Source organism: Aristolochia californica, unplaced genomic scaffold, assembly GCF_029961685.1.
Source record: "Aristolochia californica isolate CCGP_79_NKW_82.1479 unplaced genomic scaffold, dmAriCali1.0.hap1 SCAF_10, whole genome shotgun sequence".
Lineage (NCBI taxonomy): Eukaryota > Viridiplantae > Streptophyta > Magnoliopsida > Piperales > Aristolochiaceae > Aristolochia > Aristolochia californica.
In genome coordinates this window covers 1,698,951-1,723,672 of record NW_027181771.1, presented here as the reverse complement: position 1 = coordinate 1,723,672, position 24,722 = coordinate 1,698,951, and the positions used below count along the sequence as shown (strand labels likewise).

General features: G+C 38.8%; 3 protein-coding genes and 1 pseudogene across 3 annotated transcripts; 1 reads left to right on the top strand and 3 right to left on the bottom strand.

The window, feature by feature from the left end:
• Positions 1–891: 891 nt before the first annotated feature.
• Positions 892–10,599, bottom strand: LOC137966629 (pentatricopeptide repeat-containing protein At5g65560-like). The gene is made up of 3 exons (XM_068813313.1): positions 7,535–10,599; positions 6,323–6,387; positions 892–1,172 (listed from the first exon to the last, which is right to left on the bottom strand). The coding sequence occupies exon 1, from the start codon at positions 10,449–10,451 to the stop codon at positions 7,683–7,685; it is 2,769 nt and encodes a 922-aa protein (XP_068669414.1). The 5' UTR covers positions 10,452–10,599; the 3' UTR covers positions 892–1,172; positions 6,323–6,387; positions 7,535–7,682.
• Positions 10,600–11,728: 1,129 nt separating this feature from the next.
• On the top strand, positions 11,729–15,961 carry LOC137966619 (pentatricopeptide repeat-containing protein At5g66520-like; annotated as a pseudogene).
• A 16-nt stretch (positions 15,962–15,977) lies between these two features.
• LOC137966601 (chlorophyll a-b binding protein 5, chloroplastic) lies at positions 15,978–17,093 on the bottom strand. The gene is made up of 2 exons (XM_068813280.1): positions 16,870–17,093; positions 15,978–16,779 (listed from the first exon to the last, which is right to left on the bottom strand). Exons 1-2 carry the CDS (start codon positions 17,010–17,012, stop codon positions 16,128–16,130), a joined length of 795 nt encoding a protein of 264 aa, XP_068669381.1. The 5' UTR covers positions 17,013–17,093; the 3' UTR covers positions 15,978–16,127.
• Positions 17,094–17,411: 318 nt separating this feature from the next.
• LOC137966609 (uncharacterized) lies at positions 17,412–24,415 on the bottom strand. The gene is made up of 3 exons (XM_068813290.1): positions 23,907–24,415; positions 20,336–20,528; positions 17,412–18,404 (listed from the first exon to the last, which is right to left on the bottom strand). The coding sequence occupies exons 1-3, from the start codon at positions 24,003–24,005 to the stop codon at positions 18,274–18,276; spliced, it is 423 nt and encodes a 140-aa protein (XP_068669391.1). The 5' UTR covers positions 24,006–24,415; the 3' UTR covers positions 17,412–18,273.
• Between the last annotated feature and the right edge of the window lie 307 nt (positions 24,416–24,722).

The window sequence follows — 24,722 nt, the reverse complement described above, 5'->3', positions numbered from 1 at the left end:
CTTGGAATGAAACAGAACTTGAATCATACAACAGAGACACCAAGTTAAACTTGCTTCTAACATAAAGGGAAATTTGATTAAATGTGAAATGACCAAACTACCCCTTCGTAAATATTTTTTAGATATTTGTCAATGGCCATATGCATTTTGTGGTTTCAATAGGACTGTTGGGCCATCCTGTCCATATTGCTCCCCATGTCACATGTGTATAAGATTCTGAAGTACCAATATCATAAACATTGATGTAGTGCACTTATAAGTAATATTGGATATTACATAAGAAACACTTGATTTAATCTAATTCACTCCATATGAACTGTAATAAGCATGATACAAAACCGAATGTTGGGATAACTACAAAATGTTTTTTTATTGTCTTATAGATGAAAATAAGGGTCTTTTTCTACGTAGGAGTTTCAAGCTTCTAGCAATTCAACAACGGCTGTACCTTTATTGTTTTCCAGAGATGAAATTCTTTGGATAGGAAACCCTGCCCTGCTGTATCCCATTCACAGATTGGTCCTGTAAATTTCCACTATAAAGGACTTGTGACAGAAGAGGAAACAAGAGATGAGAGTTAAAAGGGAGGCAACAAAAAGAAAGAAAGAATTATCCAGCAGATGTCATGCATCAACTGACTAATAGAAATTTGTGTACAATAAACCAAATTAACAGTAATGTACAATAAACCAAATTAAAATAAATAACTGTTGCTTCCCTCGTGCATGATAATTGGAAAAACATTGTTATCTAATTGCTGAGTGGATCACATAGCTCGAACTTGATTTAGAAATGAGCAAAAATCCACATTCAACAAATCAAAATATAAAATACAATTTACAGTATAACAGACTAATAACAGTAATGTACAAAAATTGAACCTTTGCTCGTAACCAAATAAGATTGATAAGTTAATCATTAGAGCAACATGCTTGGATACAAAATTGCAAAATTGAGAGGCAATGGTATTAGCCTAAATCAACTATGAGATTGAACACTTATTTTTAGCACGAATCAAAAGAATTGCTCAATTATAAGGGGATCTGAAAAAAGAATTGATCTGTTGACAATATGTTGTACAATTATTGATAGTTGATTGATGGCATTTATATGAATGTGCATGTCTTCATGGTCAACCTGAATAGTATACAGAGCTCCAGCCTGGATACACCCTGCAACATCAGAGAGTCAAGGATTAAACAAAGCAATGTCGGAATCCCTTCTCTTTTTCTAAACTCAATGCAAATTAAGATAAGAGAAAGAAAAAACATCATGGGGAAAGAACAACATGTTTTCCTGACTAAAAACGAGGATAACAATGATACCGTATAAAAATTTTAGATCCTCTTAGCCCTGGCTGGAAATTTGCATCCTCGTAAAAATTAGAAATGGTATGCATGGTTATAAGTTTCTTCAAAATGTACATGTCGAAATCTTATTTGTGCCATCAAGAAAGTGGACCAAAGTTTATCTTATTTCTTCTAACAGCTATTAGAGATATTCACTAGAAATTAAGGAAAACTACTCATTTGAGAAGAGAGAAAAGCATCTGTCTGAACAAACTGACCATTCTGCAAGAAGAATGGCAAAAGTATTAAATACACTTATCACACACAATCTTTCCATATAATAAGTGGAATAAGAAAATTTTGCTAATAATCGATAAAAAATGCATCAATAATGATAATAATACTAATTGTTCATCAGTAGTTGATAAAAATTCTATCAGTAATAGTTATACTAATTGTTCCTGACATGGAAGAGAACAAGTTTTTAAATTAGTTGATGGTCCACTTAAAAACCTCCACTTCCATTACTCTAGTTCGTTTTCTCAAGCTGTTAAAACTTAAATTGGAAGAGGTGTCAAATGCCATGCCACTCAAAGTGCATGTCATTTCTCTTTGTAACATCTTTCTACCTACTCTAAATCATTATGTAATGTATTTGTTACACTTTGTTTATTGAGGCAACTTCTACAATCTGCATCAACTGCTTCCTACACACACAAAAATCATTCCCTTTTCTTTTTTTCTTTTTCAAATGGCAATAGTTTTAGTTAATAGCAACAAAAGAAATGAAGGTGTGGTGGGGTTTTCATGCAAAAGCCAGCTTGAACAGAAATGGCAGAATGGATTGGGAAAACACTATATCTGTTTTTACAGAATGAGAAATACCAACCAACAACTGTAACCAGTCATGTTTATTACTGTATCAAACACATAAGACTTGGTCTCATTGTAGAGTCCATAAGTTGTGAAACAAGCTGATATGAGTCTTCTGGAGGCTAGATAAGTATCACAAGCCAACCTCTCCAAAAGGAAAGGAACTGAGATGGCTCTAGGCTGAGAACATGATACGTGTTTACTTCATTTTTATATCCAACTTTGAGTATCTGTGAGACATTGAAAAACTACCTGCCTCCTGTTCGCTACTTTTGAACTAAACTAGGCAAGCTAGAATGCATGAGAAAGTTTCATTCTGTGAACAACCAGAATCTGATTGGATTTCCTGGTGGTGACCGGATGGGGGATAAGAAGGACTCCATTCATATGTTATTATAAACAAATCTACCCCTTTTGTTGGATCCAAAATGAATGAAGCACAGGTGACAAATAGAATAAGGCAGCTTGATATCCCTGAAGCCAAATAGAATAAGGCAGCCTGATATCCCGGAAGCTAACATAAGCCAATTGCAACATTACTGAGTAGGCCACACTTCTCTTAATATGCCTTTGATCGAGAGACAAAATCAGCTATTAATCTTCTACAAACTTTAAAAAATCTTCTTAAACAAAGAGATATCTCCCAAATTGTGGAACACGACTAACAAACAAAAAGGTAGACCACAAGCATTGCAAACTTTCCAACCTAATGGAAAGGAAAGATGTGCTAAAAGCCAAACATGAAAGAGGTTTGTACATGGAATAGGCAGTGGCATTCCCATATTCAAGAATCTGTGTTGGCAGCATTTTCCTTGAAAAGCATAACCAAATAATCACTTTATATATGCAGATAAGAACTCCAAAATTATATATTCTGGTAAGGAATAGTCCCACATGGATCAGTGAGTTCAAAAATCTTGAGTGTATTAGTTGGGAAAGAGGTTTCCTAAGTTGGCTAGTCATTTTGGGATGGGCCTTGGACCCAACTTAACATGGTATCAGAGCGGGTACTCATATGTGGGCCTACACCTAAACTATCTACTTATAGAGCTACAAAAAAAAGGGGCCTACACCTAAACTATCCACTTGTAGAGCCACAAACGAGGGTCTAAACCTAAATTTATCCACTTGTAGAGCCACAAAAAGAGGGCCTACACCGAAATTATCCACTTGTAGGGCCACAAAAAGAGGGTCTACAAGTGAGGAAGAGTGTTAAGGAATAGTCCCACATGGATCAGTGAGTTCAAAAATCTTGAGTGTATTAGTTGGGAAAGACATTTCCTAAGTTGGCTAGTCATCTTGGGATGGGCCTTAGACCCAACTTAACATATTCAAAAATCCATATGATAGCAGACCTTTAGTTCTTCTCAGACCACTGTTAATTCTTCTCCTGTGGCCATTCAATTCATAGACCACTCTTGGCTCTCCCCTCTTAGAGTGTGTATAATTGAGTTAAGAAACCAAATGAGGAAACAACCTTTTTTCCTCATCCTTTACATAGTTATACATAGCCCATAATGCTTACAGTTGCAGATATTTTTTTTTTTATAGAATGTGTGAATTTTACAAAAGGAAAAGAGAGGAAAGATACAACCTATAAGGTGGGGCCACCGTCCACAATAAGGGTTTGGAGGGAGGATCCCCGTTTAGCATGGATGTTCGCAAGGTGATTAGCAGATTTGGGTACATGCACCCAAGTACAATTGAGGGAGGAGGAGATGTTGCAGATATCTAGGAAGACATCTTTGTGCCGCCAGAGGGGTCTTGAATTTGGCGCACCAACCAATGACAACTTTAGAATCCCCTTCAATGATAAGTGGACTCAATAATCGGTCTCGGAAGATCTTAAGGCCATAAAGCAAACCTGCAAGTTCAGCGGAGGTGGAGTCTGATATAACCAAAGGACCGGCGAAGGAGAGAAGGAAGTAGCCATTGTCGTCATGAATTACTCCGCCAAAACCAACGGGCCCAGGACAACCAAAGGTGCTGCCATCGAAGTTCAATTTGAGGTGACCAAGAGGAGGAGGAGACCAAACAGAACTAATATATCATTTGCCTATCAAAGTACTTTTTACAAACAAATTTCTGTTTCCATGTCACAACTCCTCTGCAGTTTTGAAGACTTTCTGAAACATTTCCTATGATGAAGTATCAATGAGATTTTCAAAAGCAGTAGCATTTATAGATGGGCCTTCTTGGTTCCCAATTCTTACCCAAATCTCTACAAAAGCTGCATTGCATCCACAACCTTCCTCTTGTAGTTAAACAAGGACTGGCAACGTCAAGATCACTTACACATCACAAAACTATCAGTTTTTCCCTTAAACTGTTGTCAGAGAGGTATAGGGGTCACTGCATTCTGTTGTTCTGTAAAAGCACAAATAAGTCTTGGGCCTCTTTGGTTTCAGAGATGGAGAATAAGTGGTGGATGAGGCAATTACAAGTGGGAAAGGGAGTGAATGGGGGGGGGTCTCCAACTACCAAACAAGTTTTTGCCACTTTCAACTGCAACTCATATTCCTTCCCAGAAGTGGTGAAGTTTTAGTACAGAGACCAGCAAGAAGTACTGAATGTTTTTGCTTTTATAATGTAATTTTAACAGGTAGTATAGTAGTTGCTTCCCACAACTGACAATTACAACTTTTGAACATCTAAGTTCCACAGCCTCGTACTTTATGAGCAACTAGTGTGACTTACTTTCATATAGAGAAAATCAGGGATGGTGCATGACTCACAAAAAGTCAAATCTCAAATGTTGACAAGGGCAACAACTATTTGAAATAATGACAGCAAAGACTACAAATCTTCAGTAAAATCATGCATTATACTTCAAAAGAGAAAAAAAAAAAAGGGAAAAAAACTCAGTACTATAAAAAGAATAAGAAACTACAACCACTTTTTCTTTTAAAACTAGACTACAACCATTTTTTTCCTGTATCCTTTTTGTTATTCATCAGCACCTTTCTTTGCAATGTCTTGGTGCTTGATAATTAATTCCAGTGCAGGTCCTTCATGTTCATAAGACAGTTGAAAAGAATCAACAACTCCCATAAAGTACAAACGATGCTTAAAAGTAAACAATCAAATTGAAGAGCTCAAAAACTTGCAGTACAGAAAACTGCAGAGTGAATACATCCAACCAAAGTGAACATAAGTCAATGCATATTCTATCGCCAATATCTTTCATGAAGAAAAAAAGCTAAAAAAGTATTTAATCAGCATGTAACTTTCCTCAAGAGTTTTATTCTTATTAGCGAAATCACATTTCATGGTTAAACTCTTAAAAGGTAATATCAGATAATGTTCAGAACCGCTTTCTATTAATGCAGCCTCCAATGATCTAAGGTTCAGCCTTAAGGACTCCCATAATTCATTTTAGGGGCTCATGAAATTTGAAGCATTTGAAATATGCCACCACTTTAATCCTAATTTCTTGGCACTTCTTGTCCGATTCTTGTACCTCTTAAGTCTTGATCAAATCCACACATTCCTCACAAGGTACTCACTCCAACCTCTTTAGAACACAGCTGATGAAAAAATTACGTGCTTCCTCCAAGAAAGTTGTTTTTCTTGACAAAATAGCAAACATGCACAACCTTATAAGATTCATGGCACCTAAATAACAAGATCTTATTTTGTTAGACCGGATTTTGGACTAATAACATCCTGCAAGGAGTTGATAGTAACTACTAAAGCTTCTTAAAAAGTGTTACCTTCTCACAGTAGGATAATGACTCGAATTGTTTAAAGATCCAAGTATACACAGAGCTTCATTTCCTGTCTTACTCCAGACAATTGAATGACTTCATGTTTATATACAGAGAGCTCCACAAAAGTCTCTCAAACTTGGTGGCATTAATTCCTGATTTGCATTGACTTATTCGTACACCAGATACAGAGTGTGCAGTGCTAATGACACAGAATACAACTTCTTAAAATTATCCGTGCATTTTTTCCGTTGATTTGAAAGGTATAAACATCTGCTGCAGTTTTTTTTATTTTTAAAAGGTGTATAAAAAAAACTTAGGCTTCAGTTTTGAGACAGGACGAAAAAGTGTTGCATGACAGCATGACTCCAGTTTAACTGAATTGAATGGCTTTACAATAAAGTAGAGAAATATACAAACTTCCTTATGAAGGCTCAAAAAATAATGTTTTACCTGAAAAGTTAAGAAACTTCTTTTTTGCAAGGAAATTTGCATCCTGCACCCTGCATATGTGACTCCTGCACCATAATTCCAATACGTCCAATATGTTAAACATTCTGTGGAAATGACATGAAAGAAAATCAGAAAAACACTAAATATCCTATGCTCAAACTTTTTATGCTTTTCAGTGGATAATTTAATTTTTATTGCTTCAGAAGCAAACAGTAAACTGTTCATTGAGTTCTAGTCAATGTCATAAAATCCGACCACGTCACCTATCGGGAAAGGTGATGGGGTCTGGTTCAACAGGACTGACTGTGGGATGACCTGATATGATGTCATCATGACATCAATTTTTAAAAAATAAAAAAACGAAGGGAAAGCTGTCTTCCCCAATATAATTCGAAAACCAGAGAAGGGGCAGGGCTCTGCCTCCCCTCCCCCTCTGTTTTTCTTTTAAGGGAGGAGGGTGGGGAGTCCCTCCCCCGCCTTATTAGGAAAACAAATATGAAGGAGAGAAGCAGTGGCTCCTCTCTTTTCTTTTCTTTTTTCTTTTTTTTATTTTTATTGAAGTGTAATTTTATAGCAAAAAAAGATGCAAATACAAAGGCCTAGCCAAGATGCGCGCCCTTTACAACAAGGGATTGCAGGGAAGCACCTTGCTTGGCAAGAGAGTCAGCAAAAGAATTTGCTGACCTTGGGATGTGGGACCAATTACAAGTAAGGGAAGATACAATATCAACAATATGATGATAGACATTCCAGTGTCTCCATAGGGATCAACGAGGGTTGAGCACCAACCAATGACCACTTGAGAATCACCTTGAACAATGAGGCAGTGGCTCCTCTCTCCTCTTCTTCTCTCTGTAACAGAGAAAGGAAGCCGGGTCGACCGATTAAACCGGTAAACCCAGCCAGGTTTTGTCCTTCCTCAGGTTTTCTTCATATGTGACCTGAAAATGGGATCGTATTTGGTCCGGGTTTTCTAACTCATAGTGACCCAAAAAGCAGAAGGGGTGTGTGCATATGTACACGCATGTGTGTGTGACTTCACATAGTGAACAGCATTTTGCACGACTTTAGTCATATTCTCTTCTGAAGAATAAGGGTGGTGGGAACTATTTATCATGGTGCATCAAACAAATTAAGTGTACTCCACCATGGCACTAGCAATTGTGAAATTCTAAAAAGAAAAATTATATGGGATTCTCAGTACTTTCTCACCTTTGTTAGATGAAACTGTTGTGAACAAGCTGGAGCTAGAAGGATGTGGCCAACATCAGTGTTGGAGACATTTAATCATTAACAAGTGATGCCTCATATTTCAGCATGATCCAACACCCAAAATGATCTGAAGCACAAAATAGCTACTTTACGCTCTCAATTTATTTGCCACCCAATCCCTGTCAATGGACTTATTTTGGTCCGACAGCTCCCTGGCCAAGATCACATACGTTTGGAAGGTAATATCACAACCCCTAGCTTCCATTACATGAAGTAAACTCATGCATAAATCTGATCCTCCTTGCTTTATTAGCCCATCAATTAGAACTGTCCAAACCATCTCATCAGGACTCCACTCTCTATGAAGCATCCCCTCAAACAAAGCTCGTGCTTCTTCCACTCTATTGGCTTTGTGGAGTGCACATATCATTGCTTTGTAAGCAAACAAAGAAGGCTCAAACCCATTATCATTCATCTTACCCAAAATTTCTAAAGCACTGTCAACTTTGAGCTCTCTACAATACACCAATAACAAAGAATTATACACTTTTTCATTTGGACACATGCCTTTATCTAGCATACTCGTGAACAGTTGCTCAGCCTCAAGTGACCTTCCATCCTCGCACAAACCCACTATTAAAGTAACATATGTATCAAAATATGGCCCACAATCATTCTCCAACAACCTGTCTAAGAGAACAGTAACACTGGTAGAACTTCTCTCCTTTCCTGTAGAAAGAGAGCCATCAATGCTGTTTTCTTCAAGCAACTGTTGATCCTTCTGCAAGTCTTTCAGCAAAACACCATATGTTCTATAATTGGGCATACAACCTGCATTAACCATTTGTTTCAAAAGGAAAAAGGCGTGATCAAGCCTACCTAGTAAAACATACCCATCTATTACTGAAGTATAAGTCACTAGATCTGGAATCAACCCTTTCGTCTTCATTTCTTTAATTAGAAGTTCTGCCTCCATGGCTTTGCCTTCTTGACATAACCCATAGATGAGTGTACTGTACGTATGAAGGTTTGGTAAGCAGTCTCGCTTCACCATCTCATCAACCACTTTAAATGCAAGACTTGTGGCTCCGTTCTTACACAACCCATCAATTAAAGTTGTATAGGTTACAACAGTGGGTAATAACCCCTGTTCTGCAATTTCAGTACAGAGCTTTTCTGCTTCTGGTAACCTTTTCTGTTTACAAAATCCATTTATAATCACATTATATGTCCGCACATTGGGTCTACAACCAATCTCCTTCATCTTTTCCAACAATGATAGCGCCATCCCCATCTCCTCACTTTTACAATATCCATCAATTAATGCAGTATAACTGACCTCATTTGGATTCAATCCACATTCTGCCATTTTATTGAACATATTTAAAGCTAAATCCAACTTACCCATTTTGCAGAATCCACAAATCAGTTCTGTAAATGTCCACTCATCCGGTTCACATCCATTCTCTTGCATGAAATTCAACAATCTCATTGCATTGCTGAGATTTCCCAATTTACAATATCCATTTATCAAGGTATTATATGTGATCTGATTTGGGGATGGGCCTATCTTTAACATCTTGTTGAAAACAGTCATTGCCTTTTCCATTCTAACATGTAAGCAAAAACCCTTGATCATCTCATTGTGAGTCTGAGCATTTGGCATGCAACTGAATCTTGTCATTTCATCAAAAACTTTACTAGCAAGGCCAACTTTTCCTTGGGAGCACAAACCATTGATCAAAGCATTGTAAGTGACTGTGTTAGGAACTACACCCTCTAGTAACATCTTGTGAAACAAGCCAACTGCAATTTCAAAGTTATCCACTCTAAACAAACCACTGATCAGACCAGTGTAAGTCTGAACGTTAGGGTGAACACCGCTCTTTCTCATGTCAAAAAGCAGATCACATGCCTCCTTGATGCGACCAGACTCACATAGAGATGTAATAGGGACTGTATATGTATATGCTGTTGGATCAATGCGCTTGTCCACCATTTCCTTGATGAGATCCAGTGCTTCATCAATTCTCCCAGCATTACAAAGACCATTAATCAAACATGAATAAGTAACTGAGTTTGGATGAGAACCTTCCTTGACCATTCTATCAAAAACCATAAATGCTGAATCTAAGCTACAATTTCGACAATGCCCTATAATGAAAGAAGTGTATGTAAAAACGTCTGGTTTCATATCATACTGTAACATCCGAGCTAAGACCAACTCAGCTTCCCGGACCTTACCACTCTTGCAAAGTATATTAATCAAACTATTAAACGTTAAGAGACTCGGGCTCACCCTGCTACCGAGTATCTGTTTGTACACATTCTGCGCTTCCACCACCATTTCAAATCTTCCCAGAGCAATCAACAACGTATTGTAACTAAACAAAGTGAATGCAAATTCGTTTAGGCTAACCTTATTCAAAAACTCAATCAACCTTAAAATCTCGTCCCTATTCTTACAAGATTTGATCAACTGAATCCGAACTCGATCAGCAGATACAAACATCCGGTCCCGAACAAGCTTATTAATCAACACAGAGAAGGATTCAATGCTAGGCTTGAAAAAACTTTGCAGAGAAAGATATTCAAAAAACTGTAAAGCCGATCGTGAATCGTCCTGAAATTCCAAAATCTGCGCTACCTGATGCGGTGTTAGTGTTAGGCAGAGGTTTTTCAGCTCAGAGCTGCGTTGCCATCTGAAGCCCCGCAAGATATTGCAGATGGTCTTCACAACCGCTGGAACAGCAAACGACTGTGTCTCCAAAATGGGTTCTAGATAAGGTGTTTGTGAAAATCTCCTCAACACGAATCCGAGCAATTTCCCGGGAGAAAATCGAGCGACGAGGAAACTAGTGAAAAATGACGATGATGGGAAATGGAGGAAGGTTGGGGAGGAAAGGTGAGTTAACATCTCCGGCAACGGCGGGATGTCATGAGTTGTTTCGTCCGGCGGCAAAGGAATAGCTGCGGCGCCCACGAAGGTGGAGAGTTAGATTGTACGTGGCCCCTGAGAGCGTGGTCTTTGGAAGGCCACGACTCGGGCGGGGGGCGGCATTAAAGTGTAGATTGAAGCAGTGAAGAGTTGGACTCGAGGCAAAGTGAGGAAGGGCGTGTTTTTGTAAATAAAAAATCAAATGAAAAAGTTTATATAAATAATTTTAGGTTTTTTTTATCTCACAAAATCTTAAAGGAATAAGAGAGAGGAAGGGATGAGAAAAAATAAAGTGAGAAGCACAACCTGGTCAATGGAAATTATTGAATTAAATTTTTAAAAAATGATTTTATCCTTATTTAATTTTCTTAAAAATTTAATTCCTCACATTATTACATAAATATTTAAATTTTAGAACAATATAAAATATAAAACATCACATAACCATCATATATAAAAATTAAAAAATATATAAAAAATAATATATACACAAAAACTTGTCGAATGATCGAGTCATTAACCTAACTGATTTTTTAATTGCTTCCTATGGTGCCATAATTGCAAAAAAAAAAAACCGATCAAAGGGAATTTTTCCAATAGAATAATTTTCCGATGAAAAAATTAGTCATAGAAAAAATCCTTATACTATATACTTATCAATGGTACATAAAAAGGTTATCCAGTTCAAAGGGCGCATAAACAAGGAGACCCGCTCTCTCGACTCCTCTCTAGAAAGAAGCCTTATGAAAAAAGTCATAGCCAACAAGTATGATATATCTCAAAGAAATTGGATACCCATGAATCCTTCCAAAGAAGTGCAATAAGGGTTCAAAATGTTACATCTTGGACAATTTGTGGCTTGGAGATGTTCTTTTCATGCAAGCCTACCCATCACTCTATGAGTTGGTAAGAAATCAAGATATTAAAGTGGAAATTGGGTCATCCCTAGTCTAGAGTTGGAATTAGGGCAAGGGGGGATCAACCCCTTAACAATTAGAGTTGATCTGACCGACTGTATAAGGGTTAAAAAACCATAGTTATAATTGCCTTGGAGAATAACCTTGAGCTTGGCCATTTCATCCACCCTTGACTAATGACAAGTGCATCCTTTAACTCTCTTATACTTGTTCAGGGCATTAGTCTACCCTTCCCCCCCCCCCCCCTTTCTTTTTAGTTTGCTGCTTTTTGCTTGTCTACTATCGCTGCGAAGCTTTGTGCTCGTGTATATGTTCTGGTGTTCAGGCTACAAGCCGCTATACTGATTGGTTCAATTGGCAAAAAACCGGAGGGATGTTCCTACTTCCATGTCTCCCTCCTCTCCTCTCGCCCCCAACCACATTTGTCGAACAATTATTTTACTACTTCAAGGGACTACCTGTGTCAGTCATCTCTTCCAAATTCATGCTTTTGTCATCAAAAGCTCTCTTCAACAAAACATCTTCATTGCCGCCAAGTTCTTGCGCCAATGCCTGTCAATTTCTGCCTCGGAATTGTTGCCTTATGCTCGATCAATTTTTGATCGAATTCGATCCCCAGATGCCTTTATTTGGAACACCCTGATCCGGGCTTATCTGTGTAGTGAAAACCCAGAAGAATGTATTAAACTTTTTGATCGAATGCGTCTTGAGGATGGCGTGATTGTTGATAGCTTCAGCCTTTCTCTTGCTGTTCAGGCCTGTGGAAAAACCAAGGATGAACTTAGTGGTAGAAGGATCCATGCCCATGTCGTCAAACTTGGGTATGTGAGTGATTTGTTTGTGCAGACCGCGCTGGTCGCAATGTATGCAAAAGTAGGTAATATTGAAACCTCACGGCTGGTGTTCAGTGAAATGCCGGAACCTGACTTGGTATCTTATAATGTCTTGTTAGCTGAGTATGTCAAGCTTGGGCAAATTGAAGCTGCACATGGTTTATATGATGTCATGCCTGAGAAAGATTTGGTGTCGCGGAATACATTAATTTATGGGTACGCCTCAATTGGCAATGCCACCGCTGCAAGACAACTGTTTGATATCAGTAGTTGTAGAGATTTGGTTTCCTGGAGCTCAATGATTGTAGCATATACTAAAAGTGGCCAGCCACAGGACGCCTTGAAGTTATTCCATGAGATGCAATCGACACATTTGGTGCCTGATGCAGTTATCATGGTAAGTGTCCTCTCAGCATGTGGAGATCTTGGTGCGTTAGGGATGGGCAAGATGGTTCATGAGTTCATCAGAAGGAGGGGGATTGAAGTGGATGTGAAGCTTGGAACATCTCTTATAGACATGTACGCCAACTGTGGGGATATTGAGAGTTCACTCAAAGTCTTTGATGGGATGCGGAAAAAAGATGTTCTCACTTGGAACTCTGTGATCATGGGACTAGCAAACCATGGATATGAGGAGTCTGCTCTCAATCTTTTCTGTGAGATGGTATCGAGTGGATTAAAACCAAATGAAATTACCTTCGTGGGGGTATTACGTGCATGCAGTCATATTGGTTTTGTGAGTAAAGGGTGGGAAATATTTAGAACAATGAGTAATATTTATGGCATTCTTCCTAAAATTGAACATTATGGATGCATGATTGATCTTTTAGGTCGATCTGGCCACTTTCGAGAGGCTAAGGCACTCATTCACAGCATGCCTTTTGCACCAGATGCTATTGTTTGGAGGGCACTTCTTGGTGCTTGCAGAATCCATAAAAATATTAAATTGGCAGAAGAAGCCCTAAGCAACCTTGTTGAACTTGAGCCACATGTAGATGGGCATTATGTTCTGCTGTCAAATATTTATGCTGAAGCCAAACAGTGGGACGGTGTTGTGAAAATGAGAAGGATGATGAGAAACTTGAACCTCTCGAGAGTCCCAGGGTGCAGTTCAATCGAAGTTGATAACATGGTCCATGAGTTCATTGCAGGTGACAAGTCACACCCAATGACACAGGAAATCCACGCAAAATTAGCCGAAATGACAAAGTTGATGTACCTTGCTGGATATAGACCAACAATTTCCTCGTTTCTCTGGAATCTGGATAAGCAGAAAGAAGAGGAAAAGGTTGCTTTGGACATACTGTGATGAAGGTGTGGGGGTTTTCAGCACCTTCAACATCAATTCCAGTTCAAAGTGTGAAGAACCATCAGCATATGAAGACACACAGTCTGTAGTGCTGCATTTGTTACCAGCAAATTGCTGGAACTGGATGCCTTTCTCATGTCAACCACATTGATTTGGTTCAGTATGTCTATTAAGATATGCTATTGCAAGCTAACCAAGCATAAGCACTTCATACCTCTCCAGCCTTTCATGTATGCATATATGGTAGGAGTCATGGTGCACTAAGAAGCAAGCACTGGATGGAGGGACCCAGAAAGGAGACTCTCCGGCCTTACCTTTGGGTCAACTTTGTCCTATTACCATATCCATTTGGCTGATATCTATGAGAGAGACCCTTCTGAAGTCACCTTATATGAGGCATATCGGCTTGATCCCATGACCGACCCTGGTGCCACGGTTCACATGGGTATGCGTTCAAGGAGAGCTCTCCTCATACAGATAGATATCCATCCATAAAGGTTAGTCTGGTTTCATTTGTCTCACCTTGTATTTAGTTTTAATAAAACTGACCTCAGATTTGAGCATCAATGAATTGTTCATATGCGTCCTCTTTGAACTAGGCTTCTTCATTGAGACCACAGTCTTATTATCATGTGTGGGCATATCGTCTGATACATCTCAAATTACAGAAGTGCCAATAGGATACATAGATTTTTTTTTTTTTTGTTTTGATAATTTTTTAGTCCTAAACAGGACATTTCAATCTGATACACTTAGATATATCAGTCAAGATTTATCTGACATAGGACATTATTATCTGATACACTGGATGTATCACTCAATATTTATAGGATTTTAAGGGTCTTATACTCTTACTATATCTCAAGATACCAAGGCGCTCACCTTTAGCCTTTGTAAGATCAAGCTTTGGATGTATGATTTAAAATATAATCTTTTCTGGGGCAGCTACTCTGTAACTCTTTATGCAAGTTATGGCCTGGCTCACTGTGCATTTTTAAGTGGTCATAAAATGAAAATAAAGAAGGATATTTTCCAAATATAACCTTAAGTTTGGCTTTATTCTAAATACTGCTAAAAGTTTGTTGTATTTTCATATATGATTTCAACAGAATCTAGACATAACCTTGTTTAGTTGCTCTAATAGAATGAAAGAAACAAGGGCATAAACAAACCTTAACTTAATTTCTTTAGTATAAAAACTAAATGCTTTTGTTTTCATACCTGAGTTCTCATTCATCTAGAGTCTATTCTTTTCTAATAGAGTTGTGCTACTGAAGCTTTTCTCAAAGATTTAATGAGCAGTGTTTCATAGAATCAGGGTGATTCATTCATATGGAGCTTACATGGACAGACTACTTTGATCTCATCTTATTCTCAGATACAGCTCGGGAAATTTGAGGGGAAATGGACACAAGGTTTACCAAGCCATTCTCAATTAGAAGATGAAGCAGATCAGAACCATACGAATGATCAACTAGGAGTGGGCACAGATTAGGTTAGTAGGAGACCAAACCCGACCTTATTTTGGCGGGGTTGGGGTTTCCCCCTCACCCCATGGAACAGGGATAGGGTTAAGAAAAAGCAACTACCTCTTTGCCCCGAATTTGACCTGCATGGTTTACTCATATAGAATAATTAAAAATTAATATATAAATTTAACAAGAAAAAATTAATGTTCTTATTATTAGAGGTCAATTTAAATGATACATATAGATTATTTCAACATTGTATATTTTAAATTTATTATTTTTTTATTCTTACCTTAAAACTTGTCCATTTGAAAGCCCATCCTGTAAAAACTTGTCATGTGATGAAAATTGTGTTGAATTTTCAAACGTGAATTTTCTTGGTACAGGGTTTCAGGACAGGTCAAGGGCAGGGATGAAGGATCCAGGTCGGAGTTCAATATAACATGTGGGAACAGTTCATTGTTTTGTTGTGGGAGACTAAGTACATCCTCAAACTGAAGACATCTATTCTAAATTGGATGAAATGAAGATGGGATTGAAATCTGGTGGTTTCATTCCTGATACAACACAGGTGTTTGTTATATTTAGAAGAGAAGGACAAGGAGATTGAATTGGCTTATCATAGTGAGAGATTAACAACTCATGAACTCTGAGACAGGAAAACCAATTCGAGTGGTAAAAAACCTTGGTGTCTGCAATGATTGTCATGTTGTCACCAAGCTTCTTTCAAGAATTTACAGTTGTGATATTATTGTGAGAGACAATAGGCGTTTCCGTGATTTCAAGAATGGGTTATGTTTTTGCAGAGATGACTGGTGAGATATCAAATCAATTTTTCTGTTGTAAAACTGGTTCACTGGTCTGATCCAAGAAACTAATTAGGTGTTTGAAAGCCATTCGACAGACACCTTTGGTATGGATAGTGAAGACAAAAATGCAAGCATTTCCAAGATTCCGATTTTCACCACCCAGGCAAGAAGACAGTAATCTTTCATCTATTTCTAACGCCAGTAAAGATACATTTTACATCAATCCACTCATATAACACAGACAATAGTTGATCATTGATCCTCTCTTGAAGCCTCAATAGTAATAATAGTACAAGTATCAGATCAGTAAATGGCCTCTCACTTTCCGGGAACGAAGTTGGTAGCGTAGGCCCAAGCATTGTTAGCAACAGGATCAGCGAGATGGTCGACGAGGTTCTCAATGGGGCCCTTGCCGGTAACAATAGCCTGCACAAAGAATCCAAACATGGAGAACATAGCCAGCCGGCCGTTCTTGAGCTCCTTCACCTTCAACTCAGCAAAAGCCTCTGGGTCGTCGGCGAGGCCAAGAGGGTCAAAGGCGCCGCCGGGGTAGATGGCGTCGAGTCCCTCGCCGAGGGGGCCGCCACCAATACGGTAGCCTTCAACAAATCCCATGAGAACCACTTGGCTCGCCCAAATGGCAAGAATGCTCTGAGCATGAACCAGGTTGGGGTTGCCGAGATAGTCGAGACCACCTTCGGAGAAGATCTGAGAACCTGCCTTGAACCAGACAGCCTCGCCGAATTTGACACCATTCTTGGACAGAATTTCCGGGAAGACGCAGCCGAGGGCGCCGAGCATTGCCCACCTGGAGTGGATGACTTCCAGTTCCCTGTTCTTGGCGAAGGTCTCGGGGTCGGCGGAGAGCCCGGCGGTGTCCCACCCATAATCGCCGGGGAATTCTCCGGTCAAGTAAGACGGTGTCTGCTCGGAGAATGGTCCCAAGTACTTTGGGCGGTCTGGGCCATACCTGTTTGTCAAAATCCCCTTTCAAGCATCAGATAACCGGAACCAAAAAACCCAATTTCTAGCTTCTTTCAGACACAGAACCAGGACTTACCATATGCTCTGGGGGGCACTCCTGACGGTTCGGCGCATGGTGATGCGGCCGTCAAAGACGCCGACCTTGCGGACGAGCTCATTCCGCTGCTTCAGTGCGGTCTGGCCGGCAAATGCAGACTGCTGGATCGCTGAGGCGGCCATTTCTGAGCTTTTTCTTCTTCTTCTTCTTCTTCTTTTCTGTTTTTGAGTTTCTGGCTGCGTGCACTGGAGGTGGGTTGTTGAAGATGGCCGTTTATATAGAGTTGGTTTCATCTCGTGGAGAGGATAGTGGCCACGCCAGCTTCATTTCTATTGGCCACAATCCCGAATCCGGATATGGATTTTGATTCGTTGATGCAGATTTTCTTCCACGTGGCACATCTGTCCCATATGTGAGCTGCATCTGTTTACGTGGACTTTGTGGCCTGGGTTGGCCTGCTGGGGGCTGCTTGGATTTTATTTTCCGTGGCTGAGATCTTCGCTCTTTCGGTTCCGAAAATACCCTTTCCAGATGTTACGGAAAATAATTTCCGGCGATTTTGTGGCCCAGAGAATTGGAGTCCTCCAGACCAAAATAAAAAACTAATTTTTTTATTCAAGTATAAACTATAAAAGATCTCATAATAAATAAAAATGTAATTTTTCTAAAAGTATTTATCCCACTACACAGGAATGGCAGCTCGTTTCAGAGGTAGATCTGTCGAGAAAGATCAAAAGAGTGAGCATACTTGTTGGGAATTGAGCAAAAGGACACAGAAGAGGAAGTTCTTTAATGAAATAAATACCAGAGACTGAGAAAAATGGGCAAGGAAACGGAGAAGGGCTCAAGGGTGGGAGTCTGAGAGCTTAAGCAAAAGCCTGAAGATTGTCCAATCTACAGAGGGTCTCTTTGCAACTTCAATGTCTCAGCCGTTTCAAAAGCCTTACCAAAGGAAAATCCGTTTTTTCTGTTCGTGGCTTCATTCACAACCCAGTCCAGATTTTTTGCCTCCTTTATATAGCAAAAGGCAAAATAAATTTCAGTCTTATCTTTGAACTGGACAGGACAAATGTTTGCTTATGGGTAGTCCTGCAATGTAACCTGCCAACAATTGCATCAACCTTATCCCAACTCATCAAGATTTCAGAAACATCAAAAGCTTTTTATGGCGTTTAGATCTATATACTTTCAGCCATTTTTGTCAGAATCATGTTTACAATTGTTGCTATAACCATTCATCTTCCACTCATGGCAGTGTATGTGATTAGCATATCTGGTTCATACACAGCTCTAACGGACGGGGAAAACCAGAAAAGTAAATAGGAAAGCTTATGGGACGTGTAAAGAAAGCTCTTACAAGGCAGCAGCATTTTCACAAAAGGATATGAAGATGAAAACAAGGAAGGAGCACAAACGTAGATATACTGTAACCGAGGATCCAGATCAGGGTTCCAGCTTCAGTGAAACAACCCGTGACTGTCTATTGCGTTTGGCAAATTTGACAAAAACAACCGATAAGCAGGGTGGAGCCCACCATGGCCTCCGGACTTCTTGTTCCCCTTTCAGGCAGGCAACTGCACAAAAAAAAGAGAAAGAATACCTGAGCATCAATAACAGCAACGAACTTCTGTTCTTTCTGTTCCTTTTGAAACATTAATTCTTGTAGAAATATTAGATATATGATTGTGCTTAGGCAAGTAAATAATGATGTAATTCAGCAGTTATTGACTTTCCAGTTTGGCTTTCCCAAATGCTAGGATACCTCATATAACTTGATATTTGAAAAGGCAAAAATTCAGAACACTAAGTGCTGAAACATTAGTTAGTTCAGAATATAGTTTATTCAATGGCATTTTCAAATGCTACCTCTCAGCCAGGAAGCTGCACACAAAATGACAGAATACATGCACAAACAGACGCACCTGTATTTCTGTTTTCTACCCTTTTGGGGGGGAAATCTAACATAGATTATTTTGCTAAAGCCATTTAATAGACTCATGTCATCCAATAGAGGTATTATTTCTGTTTGGTATTCCAAATTGTAAGATATCTCATATTAATCCACATTCAAGAGCACAAACACTCAAAGCATAACTCAGAATTTAGCCTGTTCATTTCTAAACTCACCAAACTCAGATTTTAGCCTGTTCATTTCTAAACTCACCAAACTCAGATTTTAGCCTGTTCATTTCTAAACTCACAAACTCAGAACTTAGTCTGTTCATTTCCAAACTCGCATTCCATGTTTTCTTCACGGGCAAAGTCGTTTGGCAAGTTTTTGAAGCATCTATTTTCCAAATTCTCAATCAAGTTCTATTTCATTTGTTCTACCAGTTACTTACTATATCAGTAGCTAAATCCTTTAATCGAAGACCTCTGCATTTCCTACAACTAGATATCACATTAGCCATTTTTATTTTTCCTTTTTTTTAACACAAACATCTCCCATTTGACCTACCTCGGTCATCATGGAGCATGATGCCCTTTTTTGTGTCTCTTCGGTGGTCCCACTTTGTATGTACCACTGGTTGCCACAATATAGCCTATTAACTAAGTTGGCATTAAATTCAAGAGAAAAAGAGTGAGTCTATCTAGAAATTCCCATGGAAAACAGCTACTTGGACACCCTTCTAAAACTCATGAAATGCACATGCAAGCACAACCTTGCTGCCTATTTTGGTCATCTCGAGAAATAAAAAATGGAAGTGTCTCATAACTCTTGTGCAGCAAGGTATGTGGGGGGCCACTATTTCAAATATAGGTCTGCATGTTTGATATGACACCTATTCACTAGGGCCCACAATTAAACACAGAGATAGGAGCAACAGTCTAATGTCAGCTGCACATGTCCATAACAAATTAGCAGGCCAAAAATTCTACGTTATAATAGAAGTAATACCTCTCTCAAGGGGTACTTTTTTTTCCGCAATATGGTGCAAGTCAACTAATGTACATAAACAACAGGTGTGCATCTGTAGTTTCTCTCACTTTTCTGTGATAGGGGTTGCATGTGGAAAACCCCAAAAAGAGTTACACTGAACAATATTTAGAACATTTATCAGGTCAGAAAAGGTTTGCAACAGACAACATGTAGATCCTCATGTTCTGCTGGAAAACTGGCAGGTGGAGAACTTTTGCAGTGATCTGAATTAAAATGCCATCATGTCCTCCACGGTGGCCCGTATCAGTATTGGTTTGATATCGAGCCACCCAAATCCCAACACAATATGGCCCATAAGCGATATGTGCTAGGCTATGTCAGGTCTGTGTTGGGCATATCGTGTCATATTCATTTTGTGGTGACACCCTCAGAATCCAAAACATGTTGCTCATAAGCACCATGTGTTGGTAATACAGGCACCCCAGATGCCTTCTTCTAATAAGAAAGTAGACAATGGACAATGAACTGAGCAGCTCTAGCAACTGAACCAGAATAGTTTATTGCATACAGAGGCCCTTAAATGCATCAATGAAGAGCAACCCAATAAAGTGGGTCAGAGAGAACCTTTAATGCGTCTCAGCTCCTTGCAAAGTGTGATGAAGTCCCCCCATTTCATGTGGCATCGCCTAATAAACCGCAAGATCTGTTCAGTTGTGAACATAGATAGGCTCTCCAAATATTCCCCATTGACACCATTCTCTTTAAAAACCTGTCTGTAACTTCCAAGATTTATCTCTTCCAGCCATAAACCAACATCCTGAAACCATCCCAGTAGGGTTTAGCACATATACTAGAACAGCATTTCATCTATTCAGACAAAATTCTATTAGCACCAATACACAAACTTGGTCAAACTCAAATGCATAGCATGTATAGATTTTAGTAATTAAAATTCATGAAAGCACTTCTGTCTGTTAATATTAATTCTGCGAGTCAATATTTGTAGGTGGCCCAATATGATAAATGAGGATAGTGTCAAGATAATATAATTGAATTGGGTTCTAAAAGTATTCCAGCAAAAAGAAGAACAACTCTCAGCCTTATTTTCTTTCTAGTAGCACTGAATTACCTTATTTTGTTTTGTTTTCTCAACAGCAGTAGTGAGGATGGATCATTTATACTTCTCTGACAGTAAGCTTTATTTCAATTTGGTTGTTTTTTACAAGTTGGAAACAATCTCATATTCATGTTGTGCCTGTCCTTGCACATGCTTTACACAGCTACATGGTGAGGTATCAAACTTAACTAATTCACATGTCCTAACTACCTAATCTTAGTGGGAGGTCAAATTATAGTCTAAATTTACCATGAATAACTAGTCACAGATGTGGTTGAGACCAAGATTTACCCAAGCATTCTTGGTAAAAAACAAGGACAGAAACTTGTGTTACTCCCAATAATTTCACCTTTCAACAGTCTCCATGTTTTCTTTCCTACAAGGATCCTTTTATTTTAAAGGTGAGCTTACAGGTCAACCCTTTCTCCAGGACAAAGGGAACCGAGCAACATGATAGCAGTCAAAATCATCCTAGTGTACAAAACCAATTTGCTGTTTTAGACACAAAAAATGCCAAACAGCTAGGCCTTCGGCATGCAAAAAAATGAGAACCAAGCTAGCTCAGACATGTGTCAAATGCAAAGGCTAGATTCAAGGAGATTCTGGTCTGATAGGCGAGAAGTCAGAAAAAAATGTACCAGAATGAAGCACAAACAATTTACAGCAACCATAGAACTCTCCAACAAAATCCCCTGAAGGAAGACAACAGGATTATACCCATGTTCTACTTAATAGTCAGGACATAGAAACACCGACACATAAGGGGAGCGATATTGTCTTATGAAAGCTTTTGTTTTTTGTTCTGAACAATTTTTTAGTCTCTCTCAGTGAAGCATCAAGACCTGAACTTTCTCAACTTCAATCTCCAAAAAGGGTATCATCCCTTATCTAAGCTTCCTTACTAAAGATTCAAGAATTGAATTTCCTAAACTTCAAATTCCAAAAGATGTAACATCCTTTTTTCTACTTTTTTTTTTTTTTTTTTTTTTTTTGTTTGAATGTTAAACACCAATACCCTAGTGAGACTTGAACCCCAAACCTTAGATTAGAAATCCCCCAGTGGCCATTCAGGCAAAGACCCAATCCACAGGGGCAACATCTCTTACAGTAATGAACCACTTAGAGATGGTTAATACTCTTTTTCATTTTTTTTTCTTTGAACAATGGATTAATTAGTTATAAGAAAGACAAGAAAAGCACAGTTAAGATACAAAGACAAAAAAAGTGTACATCAAGGGAGTAGGAAGGTTTTCCCGCTACAATGTGTTGGCAGCTCACATCCATTCTATCATGAGAAACAGCAATAGAATCATCAGTTCCCAATGCATGGGGCCAGGAAATTCTAAGCGAGTCTTGAGCCTCAATGGAGTCTAGCAGAAGTCTCCAGGGTGTAACCAACAGCATGCTCATCCAACCAAGAAAAGCTTTTATATTGGCAACAAAAACTAAAATCCACCAAGATTGTTCTTATGAATCCTTAGCCCATGCAACAGAGCCAGAAAATTTCTGCTTCCATGGAGTCTTTTATGCCCCAAAAGACTCGGCTAAGCCATAACAAATTTTCCAACATTTTCTCCAATTATGCAACCCCCAACTGGACCACTGTCTTTTTCTTTGCAACTGTTGAGTGTATATTTTTCATTGACAAATCTCAAAATATCAGATTAAATGACTTAGCAAACTCCCTTTTTACAATTCCTCAAACCATTTTTAGGGATTGTTTTCTTGGGTGAAATTAACACAAATTTGAGGGCCATGATCTCAGAAATTCATTAAATCAACTGGAGAAGATAAAAAAAAGACACAAGTAAACAAAATAAGAAAAGAATATTAAATGAACAATATTATTTGCTCTTAATGCTAGCTTTTTGTATATACTTCTAATGAAGGATCACAAAACAAACCCAAGAACTGTTCTCAAACCATTCACACCACTACGCGATTTGGCCCCACTGCAAGCAGCTTATAATCCAAGGGCATTTTAGGGATCTGGATAGTTGGATAACTAATTTCAGTGGCAGTTTTAGATCCTACTTTTGCCCTAGTTTGAACATTATTATTAGAAGTGGGATATTTGTCATCCTACAGTAATATCAAGCATGCTAAGATAGTGTTCAGAAACAATTTATCGAGAGATGCAGACAACCAAACACGTTTTCTCCTCTTTGATAACAAATGAATTTTGCTGTTACAATATTCTTGAACATTTTACACTATAATTTTGCATCCAAACACCTAAAAAAATTACATGAATGGAATTCGGTATACAAGTAAAAGCACATACTCTGCTTGCACATTCTGGATAAGACAATTCTTTAAAAAAAAATAAAAGCAAAAATCTTCTGTATAGTTTGCATGCAATAAAACAAAATTATCTAAGCCAAGATGGCCCATGCCAATTTTGATTCTTCGACCACAAGGAAAATTTGCACCCTCTTCTTTTTCTTCAGAATATTGGTTCCAGACAACCACAAGTTCTGAACAAATAAGTCACATATTGAACTAAGCTTTAGCCCAATGCACATAATTTGCATCTTCTCCTAAAATTATTTTGTAAGAAAGAGGAAGAAAAGCTATGTACATGCATTTTCTCTCCATATTCCAACTGCTTTTTATTTAGTTTTATCTTTTAATGAAATCCATTAACGCTGTTGCAGTGACAGCGGTTTTGGGAACCTCAGGTACATCTTTTGCAATTGTTCAATCACGTATCCTCCCTAAATGAACGTAAATACTGCTCCCAAACACTTTCACTCTAACCCGGAGCCGTGTAATTCGAAGTAGCAGGATAATTGAGATATACAATACGGAAGACCAGCATAACTCAGTCTCGATTGTCAGTTTTTTTGTTTCATTGAGGGTCTTAAGAAAACTGAAATATGAGATAACGCAGAGAATAAAGCTCAAAAGCTCTCGACCACTAGAGACATACAAAACGGCCACTTTTTCCGAGTAATTGACAAAATCAAATTCTAGTCCACCCAAGTACACCGCACTTCAGCAACGATCTACACAAATCGCAAAAGATCAAAACAGATTTGATCGCACACAAGCTAAAACGGGAAACAGAAAAAGTACCTCAACAGTCCAAATAAAGAAATCGAGAGGCTCTGGAGGCCGCACTTTGGTCATTTCCCGCATCCCGTTCCGAGAGCCCCGGCCCCTAGAACCTCTCATACATCGAAATCCCAAGAGAACAACAAGGCACAGAAGGGTATCAGATAGAATTCACCGCTTCCCAGATCATCAAACTTCAAAAAAGTTGGCAAAAAGTGCATGAAGTGGGCATGGACAAAAACCCGTCAAAAGACGCGTGTTTCAGGAAAGAGGGATCGGTCATCGGAGCAGTGATCACTGATCACATTTCTAGATGGAGTTGAAAAATGAAAACATGGTTTTGGTTTTTGATTTTTCTCCCTTCACTGGCCGCTTTTCTCTCTGTTTTTCTTGCTTCAGAGTTGTAATGGCGGAATGGAAGGGTGGGTCCAGAGAGACCCGTCGATTTGTTCGACTTTAGTGGAAGATTCCTTGTGCTCTTTGCCTTCTTCCATTGCTTTCGGTAAATGACGCCATTCTCTCTTGCAGGAGTATCAAACCACCGACACAGTACACACAAGCGTAGAGTGCTGTAGGTACGGATACCAGATATTAAATGCGATTTCGATCGATCGTTCGGAATTGCGAAAATGTGAAAAATATACTAAAAATATAAGAAAATAAGAATGGACAAAATTGTCATTCAATCATGTCTGAACAAATTATAAAATAATAAATAATTCTAACCTCCTTCTACCTACTCCTTTGGGGGGACTTCCTTGAAGCTTTTTAGCATACGGAAGTACTCTTTTGGATCAAGCTCGGAAAAGCTCTTTCTTAGTCCTTTCAATCTACTTC

Bases quoted from the DNA above. Each gene is read 5' to 3' on its own strand.
- LOC137966629 (XM_068813313.1), bottom strand. From the start codon at position 10,451: ATGTTAACTCACCTTTCCTCCCCAACCTTCCTCCATTTCCCATCATCG.
- LOC137966601 (XM_068813280.1), bottom strand. From the start codon at position 17,012: ATGGCCGCCTCAGCGATCCAGCAGTCTGCATTTGCCGGCCAGACCGCA. The intron at 16,780-16,869 runs GTAAGTCCTGGT...TTTGACAAACAG, and splicing joins AGTGCCCCCCAGAGCATATG to GTATGGCCCAGACCGCCCAA.
- LOC137966609 (XM_068813290.1), bottom strand. From the start codon at position 24,005: ATGAGAGGTTCTAGGGGCCGGGGCTCTCGGAACGGGATGCGGGAAATG. The intron at 20,529-23,906 runs GTACTTTTTCTG...GGATGGTTTCAG, and splicing joins TCTTTATTTGGACTGTTGAG to GATGTTGGTTTATGGCTGGA. The intron at 18,405-20,335 runs GTTCTCTCTGAC...TTTTTTGTGCAG, and splicing joins GGAGCTGAGACGCATTAAAG to TTGCCTGCCTGAAAGGGGAA.